The sequence below is a fragment of the Strix uralensis genome, chromosome 11, assembly GCF_047716275.1.
Source record: "Strix uralensis isolate ZFMK-TIS-50842 chromosome 11, bStrUra1, whole genome shotgun sequence".
In the NCBI taxonomy this organism is placed as follows: Eukaryota; Metazoa; Chordata; class Aves; order Strigiformes; family Strigidae; genus Strix; species Strix uralensis.
Window position 1 is genome coordinate 9,192,954 of NC_133982.1, and position 19,892 is coordinate 9,212,845.

Here is a 19,892-nt window from a genome sequence, read left to right on the forward strand (position 1 = left end):
ATGTTATCTCTTGCTTTCAGACACACAAGGTCTCAGTGAAAAGCAACTATGTATCAAGTGAATGTGACTATACTACCCACAAAATTTGGAGATGAATGTGCTTTCAGATGTGTATTGTTGGGGTGGTTTGGTTTTTTTTTTTTTTTTTTTTTCCCTTCTGTTGTGTAGGATTTGAATGTGCTCACTGAAGGGTCATCGCTGCTAAATCAGGAGAAATAAGGAACAGGATTAGGAACAGAAGCTGAGGGAAAAGAGAGGAAAGGGAAAGGTGGCCAGGATCCGTCATTTGGTCATGGTGAGCTGTTAGAGCAGTTCAGTTACTTGTGGAAGTGTAGTCTGAGAACCAATGCAATGTAATGGCCAAGACCTATCATTACTCAAATAGCAGTTCTGTTCCTAAAAAGGAATTGCTTCAATTAACATCCACTTCAGAGTAGCTTTCCTATCTGTAGTATACTGGTTTTTGGAGAGAGTTTTTCTGCTTGGTTGGAGGTGTGGGGGTTGGTAATTTTTGTTTCTTTTCAGTAGACACAGTTGTTTTCCTTACCTCTAGAAGGAGTAATTTCTGAGTTACCTCTGTTTTCCTTTTTTCTCCTTAAATCCACGACATAACAGCACTGTGTTGGCAGAATACATGCAATTGAATTAGGAGCTTATTAGAAGTTCTTTTGAACAAATTAATTTGTCACTGTGGATTGACTGCAAGGATCTATGCACTTTCCCTTTGCTTCAGGACAAGGTGATTAAAAGTATAGCATCTTCGCCACTTGCCCTGAGCCCATGCCCTTCCCTAGGTTTTTAAATTGCTTAACATCTACATCTGTTTGCTGTAGGATATACCTTTTCATGGGTAGTCACGTACGTCCCTGAAGTTTCTTCTAGGAATGGAACAATAAAATGAAATGCTAAGACTTAAAGAAATTCTGGCATATTCTTAGATTAATTGGACTACCTACTTTGAGGGGCAAAAGCAAGGACACTACTTTTGGTCTTGCTGTCCTTTGTCTTTGAAAAAATCAAGAAGTAGGCCACTGATTTCTTTTCATCTTTCTGTCTTTCCATCTTTGCTTTCCCTGGCAGTCTTGCTTCCTTGCTCCAGTACACTGCAGTACCACAAAGGGCTTAAGATGCTAGGAATGATTCCTTCTACTGGGCTGTAGAAGGGGATGATGGAGATGTAAGTGTGAAGGTAGAGGGAGAGTGTACAGAGAGGGTGATAACTTTAAGAGTACTATTTCAAGTGATAGGAATTTATCAGATAAATCTGACTATGAGATCATTTTTAGGATTCATATGTGATACTACACCATAATTTATATTGTAATAATGACAATGAATGGCAATGTTTCTTCATTTCCATTGTTCTTGTACCCTACCACACCCCCTAAAAGTCGCTGTTAACTGAAAAGGATACAGCTACCTAATATATCTGAACACACTGTAACAGAGTAGAATGTGGAGCAAGAATCAAGTCTCTTATATCCTTGAAACACTGGGGGAAATTGGAGTTTGACAAAGTAGTTAATATCCAAGACACCAAGGCTAATGCCCTGGTTCTAAGGAGTATCATGGGATGTCCACCACAGCTGGTCACCACCTTGCTTTGACATATCCTGAGAAGCTGAAGGCCGTGTTCTTCCTTGCAGTCCAGGTAGGGTGAAGCTCTGCCCTAAAGTCAGCAGTGACTGAAATCTATAACTTGTCAGGACTTGCTGAGCTGGAACTCAGCTCTTGCTAACAGGCCTACTACAGAGTTTCTGTGGTTCTGTCCTGCTGGGCTGCATACACTAAACTGAATTTTACTAGAGTAGCTTAGTCACCATGTATCTGCGTACAGCTGCTGTGTATGTGTTCCTTGCAACGAGTGTTTGCAGATGTCACACTTTTTTTTTTCTTGTAATGTTTTTCTTGTTTATAAGACAGCTGGTGTCTATTATTGTATTTTCATACACATCAATTCCATAAAACACTACCAACTGAGATGTAGTCCATATTTCTCTTGCAGTTTTTGCACTGGTCAGTATATCTGCTCGCCTTCAGCACAGTTGCTTGACTTTAACTGTAGAGATATGCATGCTGTTGTATTCATTGAAACTTTGGTAAAATAGAGCCTTTCTAGCTAACAACATTGCTATTCTGATTACAGTGATCTATAGGAAACAGGAGAGATGATTTATTCCATGCCAAGACTTTAAAATCTGTCTTTTAATGCAACAGAATATTTAGAACAACAGCTGAAAGAATCTTCTTGCTATCTCTGTGTTGTTACTAATTCCCTGTCCTTGATGTTGTGGATTAAAATGATTAGGAAATAAAATTCTTCTTTGTTTGGGGAAAGGAGACGGGATAAAGATACATTATTTTATGTCAATATACTCTTTGAAAAATCAAAGCTAATGCTTTTGTTACTTTTAACCTGCTTTACCATGGGCCTCTGAATTATTATTTTTTTAAATTAAAAAAATACTGACTTCTTTAAGCTCAGAGCATGAGGGGCTTAAAGTTTGTTCTGTGTTTCTCTGGAAAAAATGAAAGGATCTTTGTTCCAGTTGGATTCCAGAGCAGGTGAACTTACAAGGTCACAGATAAGCTTCTCATCTTCCTTCAGAGCAGTATTGCATGCTAGTTCTGTCCCAGGCTTTGGATCACTGCGATGATAAAGATGAGAAGCTTTTTGGCTTCACAGATGAGTTCTTCTGTTAAGGAATGTTGCTTTCTATTTTATGACAGCTTGTCCTCTCTGCTACCGGAGTGATGGGTGGATGACTTACTGAGAGATCTTGAGAGGTGTTATGTCGATTACTGACTAAATAAAATCCATGTTTCCACCACATGTGAATTCCAAAGAGTTTTTTGAAGTGTAGAAATACAATAGAATGGCAGCTGAAGATGTCACAGCTGAAGATGTTTGACGTGGAAAAGGCCTAGGGTAGTACGAGCTGAGTGACATAAGTCACAAATGATAGTCAATGATGAGGAAATAGTTTATTAAAATAAAGAAGCCTAATTTATGATATAGTGAGGGCCCGATGCTTATCTTCTTTACCCTACTATATGCACATAAGGGGTGATTATATAGAACTAGTAGAAGTGAGGTCAGGAGTGAGCCATCTGTTTACTTGGAAGTACTTAATGGTCTCACAAAAAAATGGAAAACCCCGCTGCCTTAAAATGCTAGGTTTACAGAGTGCAATGGAGATGGTCTTAGTGTGAAAAAAATTAGCCAAACTTGGAAGAAGCTTCAAGCTCTGTTGGCACAAACACTGTTCTGAAATTTTTCAGAGCTGTTTACTTTCTAGACTATTTAAATAATGTTAAAGTTTCTTCAGATGTGGTCAAAGTTGGTTGAAGGTGCAGTTAAGCTTTCCAGGCATTGTAACTCCCTTCAGTGATTTGTGAATACAAAGGTCTTCTATTTCCAGGCTTTTTAGCTCTTTAATCTTCACAGGCACAGATGTTCAGACAGAGTTTTTATACAACGAACGGAAACCCAAATCATTTAAGCTGGTAATATTTACACTTACCATGTACTGTAAAATTCAAATGGTTTACTACATCTCTGATTAAAGGCTTCCAAAATGCACTGAAGGATTAAAATAGCAGAGCATACTAACCAGGCAGACGTGTGCACATTGTGTCATGATGTTTTGTTTGGCCTTTGCTTCATTTTTCTGCTAGCCTTGAGAGATCTGAGAAGTTGTTATCTGCCATTTTTAGGGCCTTTTTGGTAGATTGGTTTTTATCAGCCCACCAATGTTCCACATGTTTCTTGTAAGAGGCATAAAAAATATGGTTGTTGCAAATGAACATCTATAAAATGGACTCTAAAGACTTTCTGCAGGGAAATTGTCGTGGCTGTATAGGTATGGCCTTTATTGGAAATCAGCTGAGCTAATACTGAAAGAATATTCCTTTAAGATGCTTAGGCTGATGAAAGAATTAAACCCGTTCCATAGATATGTTTACAACACTGGCAGGGAAATGCAATAATGTTACACTTGAACAGATTCTAAAACTAAACTATAATTTCCTCAGCCCATTCAAAATTTGGCATCCTCTGCTCTGAACTGCAGTTCAGTTCTAGTTTCTGTGAGTCTGCCTGCTTTTGTGTTTTACAGTCTTGAAATTTTAAGAGGACAACGACTAGGTCTTACTTTGTGAGACTGATCATTGATCAATTATATAAAATGGTGAATGTTCATGAAGAATACTGTGTTCATCTTATCCCAAATATGACATACATGTTTTTAATAATAACAGTATACTATTATACTGGCTTTTTGAATCCTTGGTCAGGCTGAGCCTGGCTGTGATAAAAGCTGTGTGCACATGTTCTGAGACAGGCTTTGCCCTAGCAAAATCTTCAGTCAGAACTATAAAATAAAGGAGTTGTGACCCTGGGATATTGAATAAATAAGAAGAGGTCATGTTTTCCAAGTGCCTTGACAGTCCTTTAGTAATGATGGTGACAGGTTGGTGTCATAGCATGGGTTATCATGTGTGCGATAATGAGAAGAAGAACCATGGAAGTGACAATGAGGAAATGCCTAAAGCTTGAAGGGTGTTGAGGAATATTAGCAGGATTAGGACTCCGCTCTGGGAAGCACAGGACAAATATGATAGCGGTAGTAGTTTAAAATAAAAAAAGGCATGCTGACTTCTGTTAATTCCACTTTGCATCCAGTACGTGAACATGAGTTTACTGAGTGAATACCATTGCTAGCGTTTTTCTGTGCAGGTGATAAAATGTTCTCTGGTTACAATTCCTTTGCTTTTGGGTGAAAGTAGTATCATTAAGCTTTGCAAAACATACATTCGTGCCTGTTACATCTCTTTCAGGTGTATAATTAGAAATATGATGTTGTTAATGTCCTCATGAATGCATTTAAATTCAGGGCATTTAACCAGGAAAAAGAATTGCTGGATAACACGTTAAAGTGTAATCTACGAAATATGACATTAATTGTATGTAAACTGAAATTGAAAAAATCCAGAAATATCTGGTTTGGTTTAGATATCTCCAGGTTTAAAGCTTGCCATTGTCTTGTATCCTGTTTCAGTTTTGGATTTGGACTGCTATAACATGCTTAGTATCTGCAGAACACTTAGTAACATTGGCTGTGGCTATAGCAGATTATTTAATTAAGTAGCTGGTTAAAGGCATATACTGTCACCAAGCATCATGATCATTATTACTGTGAAAGTCTATCATTAATTCACATTTGGAGTACTGTATGCAGCGTTGCACACCCCTGTCAAAATGTAGGAGTGGAAAAGGTGCTGAGAATGAGGACAGTCTTCAGAGACTGTCCTCATTTACTACTAAAGGAGACTGAACAGATTAGGACTGCTGAATTTCAGAGAGAGATCCCAGAACTGGATTGTGTTAGTGATTTTCAAATCAAACATCATGGTAGGGTGAAAGAGTATACAGAATGATCATTATTCATTTATCATAATGAAAAAATCTGGGCGACAGTGAAATTGTCAGGCTGTATTTTAACCAGAGGAAAAGGAGGACTTTTAAATGTAAAATGCACAATCTTTTGGAAGCCAAGATTAGAAATATGCTAAAAAAGGAATTAATTGTATTCATGGAATATAAGTCCAGTAATAGGTATGAAAAACAATTTGAATATGGTGATTAGCTGCAGGAGGCCCATAAATTACTGATGAGCTGGAAGCTGAGGGTTGGTGGACGTCCTGAAGATAATTTGTGACCTCTTAAGGGTGTTTTCCTGGCTTTTTCTGTTTTCAGTTCAGCCAGGTTCATTTAGGTAATAAAGTACTTCCTTTCTGAAGTTTTAGTCTTTATATACTTTTTACACACTGACCTCATATATTTATATATGAATGAAGTTTTTGGAAAAAACCCACCCAAAACGAACAGGCTGTTTCAGAAACTGCCTAATTTGAAAAAGACAACTGTCAGAATAAAACCTGAATGTAATGCAGCTTCTGTTTACAAAAGCATCAAACTAGCAAAATACAAGAAAACTGAGGGAAAAGGACAGAAAGGAGTGCAGAGTGCTGATACATAAAGGGACAAGAGTGACCCTGCAACTACCCTGCTAAAAATCTAGCTTCAGTTCAGTTTGGCACTCAGTTAGAAAGGTGACAGATTTGAAGATAGTTGGTGCATAACAGTCATTATGAAGAAAATTTCTGATTTAAAGAATCTTTGATAGCAACTTGATAGGAGTGCAGATGTAGGAATGGCAAGCACTCGCACACCTGAAAGCTTGTCTGTCTTTACACTGTTTACTATATAGCTGTACCTAGTGAAATGAATTACTCCACTTACAAACCTTGTCCTGCCAAATGACTGAAAAATGTATAGGAAAGAAAGAAAGGGTTATTAAGGGGGAAAATAGATTTAATTTGTAGAACAAAATATTTGGTTGTTGATTAACTTGCAGTAGATAGAAATCTTTTTGATGGTGCATTTATAGTTAGAGTGAATATTACTAGGTCACGTAGAGAAGGAATCAATCTTAAAGTATGGGAAAGTAGATTAAATGGGTTAGTTGATCTCTCCCTATTGCAGGCTATGTGATTCTATTAAAGAAATCAGTTTCATGCCTTGGCAAGGAAAATTCAGTATGCATTTCACTTGTTCCCCAGTGCAGGCTGAAACTCTTCCATTAAACAGCACACTTTCTAAAGGGGTAATTTTTAAAGGGAGAGGAGGAGGGACCTAGCATTAGGATTCTCTGAATATGTGATGTTTCTGAGATGTTCTGGAATACTTCAGCTGTCTCCTGTAGCTACCTGTAATTTCTTGGCTATATCCTAGGGCTGTGGTAGAATTCATTACTGGCTACAAAGTAACTTAGAAATCACAGGATGGAAGGACGGGAAATGACCTGTGAGGCCTCTAGTTCAGCTCCTCTGCCCCGAGGAAGGGTCAGTTAGACTTTAGTTGTTCTTGGTAGAGGTTGGGGATTGGCCTCCCGTGGTGCCAGGATCTCCTCAGGCAATCTGTTCCCCTGCTTTGCCTTTCCACTAAGTAGTTTTTCCTACTAGCTAATTTGGATAACCTCTGATTTAGTTTAAATCCACTGTTACTTGTGTGTTGGCTATAGACATGGAGAACAATTTGCTGCAAAGAGAAAACGAACAGCTCTTTGTATTTATTTATGTAAACTATTTGTAAGGCTCATTACTGCCCCTACGTTTTCCATTCCTTAAGCTAAGCAGTTTCAATTTATTCAGTCTTTTGTAGTAGGTTTCACTCAGTAGGTTATGCCATTAATCATGTCATCTTCTCTAAAGGTTCGTTTATTAAAAATAAAAGTGCATAACCTGATTTGCTATTAAAAATTCCCATCTCAGAATTTTGTCATAAGTAGTATTGATGAATTTGTACACCAGTATAAGACGTTAGATATTGTTACTTTTTGGTTAGTTTTATTATTATGTTTTTACTTAAATAGCTAGATTAAACCTTCTTGTGCTATGTCTAGAACTCTTACTGTGAAGATGAAGGGGTGTGAAATTACATTGCCTTCAGTCATTTAAACTATCATTTTATCTGAAACAATTCTTGCTGTAATGAAGTTTGGCAGCCAGAAAGTTTTCTCTGCAACAGGTCAACACTTGTCACTATTATTTCAGTTTCTATTTCTGCATAATGAAATATTTCTTATGTTGGTGGTGACTTGAGTTGCTTGCAAACAGATTTTAATTGTTGCCTGCGTGAGTGTCTTTGGGTTTTTACTAAAAAGGTGTACTGAACTATCATAGAAATTATTAAAAAATAGTCCAGACAAATGGAACCTGACTTGTCTGATAACAAAGAACTATTAGCTTTATAATAAGCAAATTTTACTGCAAACCAGGATCAGACCAGAAGAGTGTCTGTGTGTGTAATCATTATAATTTTATTTCTGTGGTAGAGCTACATTAATGTGTAGTGTAAGTATGAACAGTGAATATTCACTGAAAAAATCACAAACTGAAGCACAGCTTGTTTAGTTGGTCAAATTGTGAGCCAGTACTGTTCTGTTATTGGATATGAAAGCAAATGTAACAGCCAGAAACCAAGACCTTTTGCATGTTATTCATAATTTTGACATTATGTGGTATAAGGTTGTACAGGCTATTGGATTTAAAGGCGGATGCCAAAGGGGATACCCACAGGAAAAAAAAGATATTAAATACAGAGACATCTGCTCCTGTTTTCGAATAACATTGGAGAAATGGGTAACATATCACACTAATGCAGATGCTTTTTATTATTCACGAGTTATAATTAAATGCAGTTTTTTCTGTGGTTGGTGATGAAAGTGTGAGAGCAACCTCAGAGGGGGGAAATGTTTCAGATTATGTAGACCACAACTGACAATTACACAGCAGCACCACAAACCCTACACTGGCTTGGCTTTTCATATTGTAATGGGGTATTCAACCCATGTTTGCAAACCACATTCCACCAAAGCCTGCCATGTTTATAGCTAGCTGTTTATAGCTATGCTCACTGGCATGGGTGGTTTGCAGTTCAGTTAGTGACTGTGCATGTTATCTGTGACTAGAGGCAAAGTATTTAGATGTTAATCTTTTGCTGTTATACGATAATGTTTGAGGCAAAATTGTTAATGGAAGTTACATGTTTAGGAGGTCATCCTTTGAAGGGGGGAGAAGTGACATACAGACAGACAGGCTGTCTTCCTGAAGCTCGTTTTGAGGTAGCTACACAGTTGAATAGGGCTGGAGAGGTTTGGCAAGCATTTGGTTTTGATCAGTGCCTTTTTTGTCTTCTAATTGAATTGATATAGGTGTGTGCTTGTTGGTACACAGGTTATTCAGAATATAAATAAACTATTAAAGGATGCTTATTTAAAAAAATGTTCTGTATATTAATAATTGTGAGAATCAGACATTGGAAGCCTGCTTTGAAAACTTGTGATTCAGCCAGTTGGACAAGGGAGGCAACAGAAAAACTATGAGTTTAATGAAAACGGATCTAATTTCTGTGTGACAAAGTTGGGGACTGCCCAGCACGAAACACTTGACTATAGCTCCAGGAATGGGTAAAGCCTGGGGCACAAATACACAGGGAGATGGGAATGGGTGATTGTAACTTCTAGGCTGTGCTGATACCTTGCCAACTACAAGGTCAGGATATTTAAATATTTGCCTACAGCCTGAGGGGGTTAACTCTCCTTACAGTAACAGTCCCTGCCCTTCCTAATCCTTCCTAGCTTCCTTCAAGAGAAAACCCCCCTCTCTTTGGGGTTCTTTGTTTTGCTTTCCCTGTGCTGCTGAATGGTGAGTATGGGCTAAGTGGCACTGAACACCTGAGACCAACAAGTTTGTCCTGTCTTTCATTGAATTTGATGGGGATTTCTGTGAATGGAGGATTGGGCAGGTATCTTCAATAGCTCTTTTCCTTGAAGCATTAATGTGGGAGGTGGGGGAAAAGTGGTAATATAAGAGTTAACTATTGCAGTATTTTTGGCTGGTTGGAAATCAGCCTGTCCTCTTACGTTATTACTTTCCTAAAAAGTTCCACATTAGATGGGAGTCCCTGAAATAATATTTCAACCACTAGCAATCTCCACTGTTGAGGCATCAGAGTGGAAGAGAGCAGTCAGTGTCTGTTAACCCAAGTTCATCACCAAAAATGACCTTACTTCCTGACTTTGCTAATATTATAACAGTTTTTAATTTCCAAATTTCCAAGCTTTACCTTACGCAATGCTTTCCATTGCTGAGAACTAAAGAAAATGCATTCCTATCCAGGTAGTCCAAAAAATACTTATGGTCTGAATGGCTGATGGCTGTGGGAGACCTCCTCCTCTACTGGCAGAATAGGCAGCCATTTGACAGGGAATGAGTAAGACAAGTGACTTCCTATGGCATTCTGTTTCACTTGTGACTGCAGAGCAAATGGCTTAAAAAGTGTATTAGTTCTCTCCTCATATTACAGTGTGAATTCTTGTTCCTATGTCAATCTGTTGTGTCCACAGGTTCCCCAGAGGATAGAAGAGCAAAGAGATGCATCTGAGGATAGCAGTGCAGGAATCCCAGGCATGTGGGGAAGTTGGGGCCCCTGGTCTGCCTGCTCTCGGAGCTGCAGTGGTGGTGTGATGGAGCAAACGCGGCCCTGCCTCCCAGCCTATTACCGGGAAAGGGGGTACCGAAGGCCAGGGCGGCAGTACCCGGCCTCAGAGAGAACTCTTGCTCATCAGCACTCCCGCCACCGCGAGGACTCGCTGACTGCTTATCCTGGCCATGTCATTTCTGCCATCCGTACATCTGTGCCACTTCACAGGAATGAAGAGCAGCTTTGGGCCGGCCTTCGGGCCTCTGCTTCTTCCGGAGGCCATAATAACAGCCATCTGAGCAGAGGAGCATTGAGAGGCAGCAGGCATTCTCAGTCCCCCAGGCAGAACGCCAAGCCAGAAAAGAGGTATGTGTCTATGCACACACTTTATTCTTGCTATGAATGATGTATTTTAAGAATGACATATCAGATTAGAGTTGATATTTTTTAATACTTACAGAAAAGTTATTAAAGACTAAGACTAACTTTTACAATGTTTACCATCCTCTGTGGAAGACTATCTTTCCTGTTGACGACTTATATGATAATAACCAAGGACAGATACAATTATTCTACAGTTGTACTGGGCAGATTATCTTATTTCCCTTTAAGATTTGCTTTATGATTTATTGAGATTTTTCCTCACTCTCATTTGATGTTTCCATCTTCACCATAATAATAAAAATCAGAACAAGTAACAGCTCTCTAATTAGATTCTTAAATTCAACAGCTGTTCTGATTTTAATTGATTGAAAAAAAGATTCATCAAACTTTTTTTCATAAAGAATGGCCAACTGTCCATCCACTTTTTTCCTAGTCAAAACTGTATGTTTTGTATTTTTCGGAGTTTCTATTTATGAGCTTTTTGTTTTGCCTTTTTTGTTTTTTACCACCGCTTTCAGCAAAATTTCCTGGTTGATGAAAATAAAAAATGTGGTTGTTTAATACATAGAACATTTTAAACACTGTATATGTTTATATCAATTACCTAATACTAGCTGTTCAGTCTTCAAGGCAGGCTGGAACTGTGCTGTTATAATTAATTCCAACTAATTCTCCAGTTTCTGGAGAAACACTTTTTTCTCTTCATAGATACCAGTCTATCAGATTTTTTTACATATGTATGAAAGGAAAATAGATGTGTTTCCAGTTTGGAAACTGAGGAGAACGGGCATGGAGATCCCCTGGGAGGGAGTGCTCCTGAAACATTTCCATTCTGTTTGTCTTTCTCAGAATATGTATTCCAGCAATTCTCTGGTTCTTTCCCTCTGAGCCCTCTTCTGGGAGATACATGGAGAGATTATTTTTGTGTAGTTAACAAAAAAACCCAGAACCAAACCAAACAAAAAAATAACTCAAAAAACAAAACCAAAAACCCTCCTTCATATCATCTGATTCCTTAAGATTCTTAGGTGAAGCAGTAAACTGTAATTCTGTTTTCAAAGACATCTTGCTGACCCAAACAAAAAAAAGAATGTTACCTTGAGGCAATATTCCAGCCTGACTAGAATAAGACAATAGGACTCTGTTGCTGGTGATAAAGACCTCCTCAGCCCCTGCAAGAAACTCTCTCCATCTAAAAGAATATTTGAAAATAGAAATTAACCTGTTAGCTTCCTATTTGTCTCAGTGAAGCATAAATTTTAAAAAGCAGGACCAGCAGTTCAGATCTTCCTAGGTGTTGGCCATTTCCTTTAATCACTGCTTTGTCTTTCTTTCAAACCCATGCAAATGGATGGCCTAGACCTATTGAGTATACTTCAGTATGGCACTGATGAGCTTATAAAAATTCAGAGGATGCCAGAGGCAGGCTTTTAGTAGCAGCGTTAACATGACTGTGTTGAGACAAAAGTCATATTTTCTTTTTTCTGTTTTCCTACTTAATCATTTCCTGTAATGCTCTTCTGTTCTCAGCTGCGCAGCGTAACAGAAACAGGTTGTAGTACATAGCTGGGTCATTACTAATATTGGAAGCCTGGCCTTGAACCGTCAGCACAAAGTCATTCAAAGCCTGTTTGCTCCAGCCCCTTGGCACCCTCCATCTCCAAGGGAATCCCAGCTGGCCTGGCCTCGGCAGCAGCCCTGCTGCCAGGCTGCTGGCACAGCTGGGCTCCATCCCCGCAGCCTGGCCCTTGCTGCTGTGCTGGCCTCTGCAGGCGGCGGAGACCGCAACCGTTTGCAACAGTCACTGCAGTTGTGGCTGGAACACGAGAGGACAGTGAGCAGAAAATACACTGACTGTGTGCTGAAGTGGAGCTGTATGATTTCCTAATAAACACCTTGCCATGTGAAATATTAAAATGATCATAATGTCCGTTGTGCCTCCACTTTCCCGTATGATGGAGGCCTTTGCTTATGAAAATTCATGTGCTTTCCTAAGCACAGTACAAGCTTCCACACCACAGTTGATTTTCCACCCCCCCACCCCCACACACTGCCCCTTGGCAAAAGACTCTGGATTCAAGGTCAGTGTTTTAATCTTACTTGCGTAATAAGTTATTTCCATCTTGTGTCAGGAGGGTCCCTGGTGGCTTTAAAGCCTGTTGTATTGCATAACTTTCAGATTCTTTGGTGGTGACTGTAAAAACAGAATGAGAACAAAAAATGTTATTTGAAAATGAAATTATCAGAATGACAAACCTAATAGTTTTCCTTAGTTTACAAAATCCAGAGTACAGACTTTCTTTACAAAGGAGATTACTGGTCATATCAGATATATGGAAAATGGATTTCAAAATATAAGTTACTCTAGACATTATTTTTATACTGTGGAACAGTGTTCAATGTTCACTGAATGGGGGATATGGGAAATTGGTGTCAGGCTATTAAAAAAAAAAAATCTGTGTTTTCACAGTATGTCCAGTCAGTGGAAACTTTTGGGGGTATTCCTATTTACTGTACTGGACTTTATATAAAAGCTGTAATTTTAGCATACTTCCATAAAACAATAGAAGAGGCATGGACATTTGTGGCTGAGATAAGCTCACATTTGACAGCATGGTAAGATGAAATTGGATGGCTTCCAAGGCAAATACGTTTTGACAGCAATAGCAAGTCCTTCAAAGCAGCCAAATGTGTTTGTATCATTTAGCAACAAGTGAAAAAATCTCTGCCTGCCTCCAGGCAGGTGACAAAGAACTGTTCAGTTTCTTTAGTAAAATTCAAAATATAATTTATATATCATAAATTTTTACATACATTGTCTGTGAAGAGGATACTCACATTTTCAGCTTTTGAAAGTTCACACGTGGTTCAGTTAGGCTGTAAAAACCAGGGTTGCACATGAAGCTCAGGGAGAGAGAGATTTGAGGTACCTACAATTAGAAACCTAATTAAAAAAGTTCAAGTGCTCCACTTTTTATCATAGTGCTGTAAGTAGAGTTCTTGCACGATTGAAATGTGTTAGGAAATTGTAGTCGGTCACTGGAATGAGGATGGAAACACAAAAAGAAAGGTGATGGTTCTCTCGGTTGTCTGCTGGCAAAGGAAGGGAGCTCTTCTCAGCTTTCAAGAGTTGAGTTCGCATTAGCACAGCCTTTTTATTTCACCTAGATAAAATGCATAGAGCATACTATACAATAAGAACAAACAAGAATGAGGAGGTAGTGAAAAAATATCAAAGCATTCAGACATCTTTATAGAGAGGCACATATGGAAAAGGAATGATGGCACGCAAAAGGATAACATGCTTTAAGAGAGAAAACACATCTCAAAAGGAAATATTCATGGACTAGGTTTTAGTACTTCTTAAATATTGCATTTCCAATTCTCTGTTTTGGTGATAGGGAAGACAAAACCGCAATTTTACATAGATGTGCTGAGTGTTAGGATGCTTACCACTGCCACCTTCACTTTCTCTACAAGTGAACTTTCATGGTGGAGCCGCAGAACTTCTGTGTCCACTTCTGTAAGCACAACACGTACTTTGTGGTTCTTAGGAGCAGAAAGAAAAAATTCCACTTATCACCAGAGTAATGAAATAAGTAAAGCAGGTTTGCAGAAATAGTGAAAGTTTAAAGAAATACATTAATAAGGAAAGGGCTTCCCTAAAGCTCTTCTTGTATTTGGAAGAGGAATGAAAGGAAAGATTTGCACTGAGGAAATAATCCAAAAATCATCAACTTCTCACATGGCTATAGTTCTGTGGTCTTTATTCTGCTGCCAGCAGCTGACGTGAAAGTCTGCTGTGCTGCTTTGTACCCTGTATAGGGTCAGTTTGCGTTTCTAGGCCTGTGAGCAATGGAAAGGAAGAGTGTATCGTTTAATGTCAGACCAGAATTTCCTTTCTGAAAGTATTTCTTTTGCCTCTCTCACAGATGTTTTGACCAGGCAAATGTAGGTCACTCCATTGGCAGGTCTACAATTAACCTTTAAATGGACAATTCAGTTGTTATTTCCTTAAGCAATTTAAGCATCATTGACTGTATGTTCTGATGTAATTTTTGTGACCTGTTCTAGTCAGTTCCAGTTTGTAGAGGTGGATAAATGTGTGATTGCTGGACCTTCAGGTTCAAGAAGGTATTATTTTCTCAAGTTCTGAGGCTTTATATTTATTGGCATGGGTGTTTGCTTTTAGTATTTGGAATGAAACCCAGCTCAAGTACTTAGCTATCCCTCCTTTCATTATTTCTCTAATAATGTTATGTGGTTACTTGTGTTGAATTCCTGATGTTTTACCTGCCAACTTCATGGTTACATTATTCAATCAAACCTTAGAGATGAAGCTGAAAGATGGAAATGGGATGCATTTTACCTGAAACGCAATATGATTATAAGAGCTTATTTGGGGTTGGTGTGTGTGCAGGAGGAAGACAGATGGAAAAGGATCTGATCTTTTTCTGAGGATAAATTTTCCAGAAAAATCAGCAGTAGTAATCAGAGATTCATTTTGATAGCACTTGGGGAGATTTAAAGCCATGTAAGAAAGATGTTTATTTTCCTTCTGAATAAAATTCCAATCAGATTCTAATAGCAATAAAGATCATGTGAGGTATTTCCTGGCAAAATGAATAGCTAGCTGGGGTGGTTGTGGCCTCAGGTTGACTTTGCGCTGTCCCACCTCTCATCTGGTTATTAATCCCCCTGATAGGCTCTAGGTCTCACTTATTATTACCTAATTAGTATCACTTTTTATTATGCTACTGTGAGCACGCTTTGAATGATATTACCAAAACTAAAAACCTAACATGATACTATAATTGCAAGCCACCGGAGAAGCTTTCTTAACCTTACTGCTGAATATTTCAACCCTTCCTGAAGTGGGTTGACTGAATGAGGGGAGGGGAAGTGAAAACGCTGCTAGCATTCAGTCAAATGTGAGACTGCATTTTACCAACGAATTATTGCCTGGTCAGTAAGGAGTAGAAACACAACAAAGCTCCCATCACAGTTTTAATGGATCTCAGCAGAGTTATGTGGTTACTTGTGTTGAATTTCTGCTGTTTTACCTGGCAACTGCATGGTTGCATTATTTAATCAAACCTTAAAGATGAAGCTAAGGGGGAAAACCTGCAGAAATTTCCTGGGATCAGGGCGTTATTCAAGTCATAAAAAAAAGACGACTGTAGTATTTGGGTTCAAATTCTGGAATCCTTTCTCAGTGTTGAAAGGGACATAAATGAGGCTATATAGCACTTGCTGGGAGATCAGCGAAAGCCAGTATAGTAAGTTATTGTACTGGGTGTTTTTCAAATATGGTGGACTGGGTATTAATGATCATCTCTGAGGATGGAAAATTTACTTTAAGATAGTCCACATGTATCTCTCTTATATTAATCCAGTTAATTAAACCTGTTCCCAAGAGGCAATTTACTTAGTGACCTTATTAATTCTATGCTGTCAGAAAAATGTAAATATTTTTTACTCCTAATATAATATAGAAATGAGAGAAGAATCACCTCTGTAGTATAATCCATTTCCCACAGGTGATTTACTTTTTAGGTGTAGTTGGTTACTCTGTGTCTTCTAAAAATTGAAATTTTTAGGTCGAATATGCTTGCAATCATTGTAATACTCATATGCATAGATGATACATGGGAAGTAGCAGATATGCACGAATCATGGTGTGGTGACCAAAGTTACCAGAAATGTAAACCAAACAGGTTAGTTCCATTGTTTTAGTTACCTTGATAAAGAAAATCAGTAAAATGAAGTGATGCCTAGACCGGTTTAAGTGCAATGAAATGTGCTGATCAAGTGTGAATAATATGCTATAATGTGGCAAAAGAAGTTTGTGATGATGGCTCCGCTTTCCAATGTGTAATACACTCTCAGAAGGGGTGGTTTAACTCTTGCGACCAAACATTTGACAAAGATAACTGCTCACTGCTTTAAGGCTATTTTCTAGGTCAGTGAGCAGGTAGGCATGCATTTCCATAACATAAAACAGAGTCAAAGGGCTCCATTCTTTCATTCATGTTTAAGTGATTTTCTCCAGATTGATTTAGAGCTGGTGAAAAGTGAGTACGTGGAATGCAAAGCCACACTGGGCTATGGTACAGTACCGAGAGGCAATACATAGTGGCTTTTGATGTGAATCAACCTGACTGTTGAGAGCTCTCCCTTTTGAGTAGATGGAAATATATTCCCAGAACCAGTAAATCATTCATTTTTGTAAAAAATTATTCTTGTGAAAGAATCTGCTAAAATACTGTGAGGTATAAACTTCATAGCAGTTATGACCAGGATAAGACAGTTTATTTTGTTACGTAAGAGAAGGGGGCCAAAAATGCATGGTGGACAGTCTTTTTAAAGTAAACCTTGTTAACTGTGTGCCTAAGAATATATATAAAAGATGAAAGAAAATGAAAAGCAGTAGGAGGGCTAGAAAGTAATGATTGAATAGGACAGTTACAGTTCTACATTACGGAGGAAGTGCCAGGGATTAAAAATGTATATCTGAAATTATTTTAAGGATATTATTTTAGGAGTAAGAAAATAATAAAGTACATTTAAAAATATATACCCATACCTAACCTGTTAACAGAAATGTAATTAGGACCTGTTTTTTCCATTTGAAGTTGAAGTTTTGTGTCTGCAAAGACTTCTTGGTCTCCCTTCATTTTTTTTCTTAATTACATTTTAAATATTGGAGTGATATTTCAATAACTTTATTGCTGACAGCAATAGCTAATAAATTACTTCCAGTTCTTCGGAAACAAAATCAAGGCAACTCTATTAAATACCTGAACTGTATGTAAATGGTAGTGTCCTTTAAAAGCTGTCAATTACAGTAATAGAATGCTGCTAAATAGGTGCTAGCTGTGGATTGATTGCTGTGTTGATAGGACAAAAATACAGCCAGCAACAGTTCAGAGATTAGATTATAGGCAACTGCTTAATTCCCAAGTGAGAAAAGTAGGTGAGAACCTGAAGAACGCTTGGGTCCTGGGCACCCAGAGCAGCATCGGGCTGCACGCGCAGTTAGACTAGGCTCACTGAGATAAGTTTCCTTAGTGTATTAGAGGAGTTATCTGTTAAGTCCGGGTCAGGATTCCTGGTAAAGCAAGCCTCTGAAGATTTTGGAAAAAGCTTCAAACTCGACCAAACTCTCAACAAAATTGAAAGAAAGTGCTTAGCGTTGGTTTCACATCTATCTATCCAAAAGATCTGTGATGAGATTCTGTCATCTGTCATTGCGGTGGTTGTTGTGGCTGGGCATACAGTGAGGAATACTGTCTTCCTCTGCTTGCAGAATAATTTCTGCCAATAAAATTTTGAAAAAATATCATGAAGCCTGCAATTCTTGTGCAGTTTTTTCTTCCTCATCCCTGGTGAAACTGGTGGCCGAAGGCTGTTACCTTCCCAGAACATTGCATTTACCTCTTGAGAAACAGAGTGAAAGGTTGTGAATTGGAAATGAGGGGAATTGGCAGTTTCTTTGGGTTCCTTCTAAGAAAACATTCCAACATTAGGACAACAAGTCTTCTGTGGTGTCATAAATGACAGTTTTTGTTAATGTTCAACCTTGCATTTTTTCATTTACAAGAGAAGAAGTATTTTGATACTAGGAGATAAGTTGAATGAAATGCTGCAAAGCTCATGTAAAATACATTCTTTATTCTGTCTGACATCAGAAGAGAAAGAATATGAGTTATGCTTCAGCTGGAAGTGAGCCAGGGAATCTCTGTTTAGAGAACAGTGGGAGAAATGTAAGGAGAAAGGAAGTGATGAAAAAAGGGAAAAAATGAAAAAGTTATGTTGGAGAGAGGCTTTGTAAAGAGCACTTAAGAGAACAGGTGGAGGCCCAGGAAATCTGTAATCTTACTTGTGTATTTTAAAGATGCTGCATATCCTTGGTTCAAAGAGGGTTTCCAGCCCACCAGCTCCGGAAGTATTCATTCTTAGTGAACCTCAAGAACACTTGAGGTTCAAAGCACTGTTCTTAGCATATACTCCATGTCAGTGATAATGCATTTATTCTCCGACAAAGGCCATATGCTTATGAATAAAATTAGGAAAAGATACTACCACGAATTCCTTTTTGTCACTCAGAATGTTCTGAGGGGCCAGTTCTCACTATTCTCAGCTGACTTATCCTCAAGTGTGACAGAAATTGTTAATAGTTAGACCAATGAGAATACTAGCTAATAACTATTTTTAAATGTTAGCTACAATCCTTACAGTAATAGCACAAAACCTGATTTTTATACTTGTCTGGGCAAATATATTTTTGAATTCAAGAATATATTTAGGTTGGCTTAAGTTTAAAGGGGCCCATCATTTTCATTATCAAAGGGCTAAACAGATTTGTCTGAACAATCAGGGAGGTGTGTGTGTTTATGAGAATTACGCCCAAAGAAAGAAGATTGCCAGTTCTGCGTTAAACAGCTGTTATGCCTCTACTTGAGATGAACACAATAGATCAGAGATGTCTACTGGCTATGGTCTGACATGAAACACTTAATGCACCTACTTGCTTTTCAACAAATATTTTTCTATTAAGCAGTAATTTGCCTTTAGATGATAACTCTGTTCTTGGTGGAATTTTTCCCCTTTGCTTGTCTGTAGTAAATGCAGTCTTCATCCTAACTGCAAATATTGATGAATACTTCTTTTCCTCTTCTTATTCCCTCTTTCTCTTCTTCAATCCAGGAAAGAACTGAACAACTTTTAATTATTGTTTATTTGATATACTAGACAGTTTAGCCAGCGAGCCTAATGGGTGATGGAGGTGGTGAGATTTACTTATCCTTGCTTTTTGTTACTTTCTGTTGCTTCTAATTCCTGAAGGGGTATTTAGGACCTTTCTTCATGCAAAGTATTGTAGATAATCATTGGTTGATATCTTTTTATTTGAAACAATTAAATAAAAGGCCTACATTAAATAGTTTTATTAATGCGAGTGGATCAGCAGTGGCAGAAATCTGACTGACGTAAAGATATGCAGCCAAAAGCCCTCGTGTAAAATCGGCTAGCCTAGCACATGAGAAACCTAGGAGCATGTTGTTTCTCTACCTGAGCTGATCTGGCTGATCTAGAAGGAGGAACTTCTCTCTAAATGAAAAAGATGTAGGATATGAACATAGCTCTCCCCAGTGCTAAGTTGTTTCTGTATCTAAGGACTGTATGGACCCTGAGAAGGAAGTACACCTGACAAACCTATTAAATTTCTGACTATGAACATTAATTTACTGGCAAAGGAAAATTAGTATGACTGTTCTGCTAATACAGTCATATTTAGTTCAGATGAAAAGGGGAGTGCTTTTGAAAAGATTGATGCAGTAGGTAATTGGTAACTTCCTGAAGGGCCCAAGCATGTGCAGAAACAGCACTGGATTTAGACCAGTGAAAAACACTGAGTAATCCTGCAGAATAAAGTCCCTGGCTTCTTTTTCCTGTCACC

The 19,892-nt window shown here is 38.3% G+C and overlaps 1 protein-coding gene across 1 annotated transcript in view; it reads left to right on the forward strand.

Moving 5' to 3' along the window:
* The window catches only part of THSD4 (thrombospondin type 1 domain containing 4), a 306,588-nt gene that overhangs the window by 11,536 nt on the left and 275,160 nt on the right, over positions 1-19,892 (forward strand). Inside the window, exon 3 of the mRNA XM_074880649.1 lies at positions 9,972-10,414. Coding sequence (XP_074736750.1) covers positions 9,972-10,414 — 443 coding nt within the window. The remainder of the gene's footprint in view (positions 1-9,971; positions 10,415-19,892) is intronic.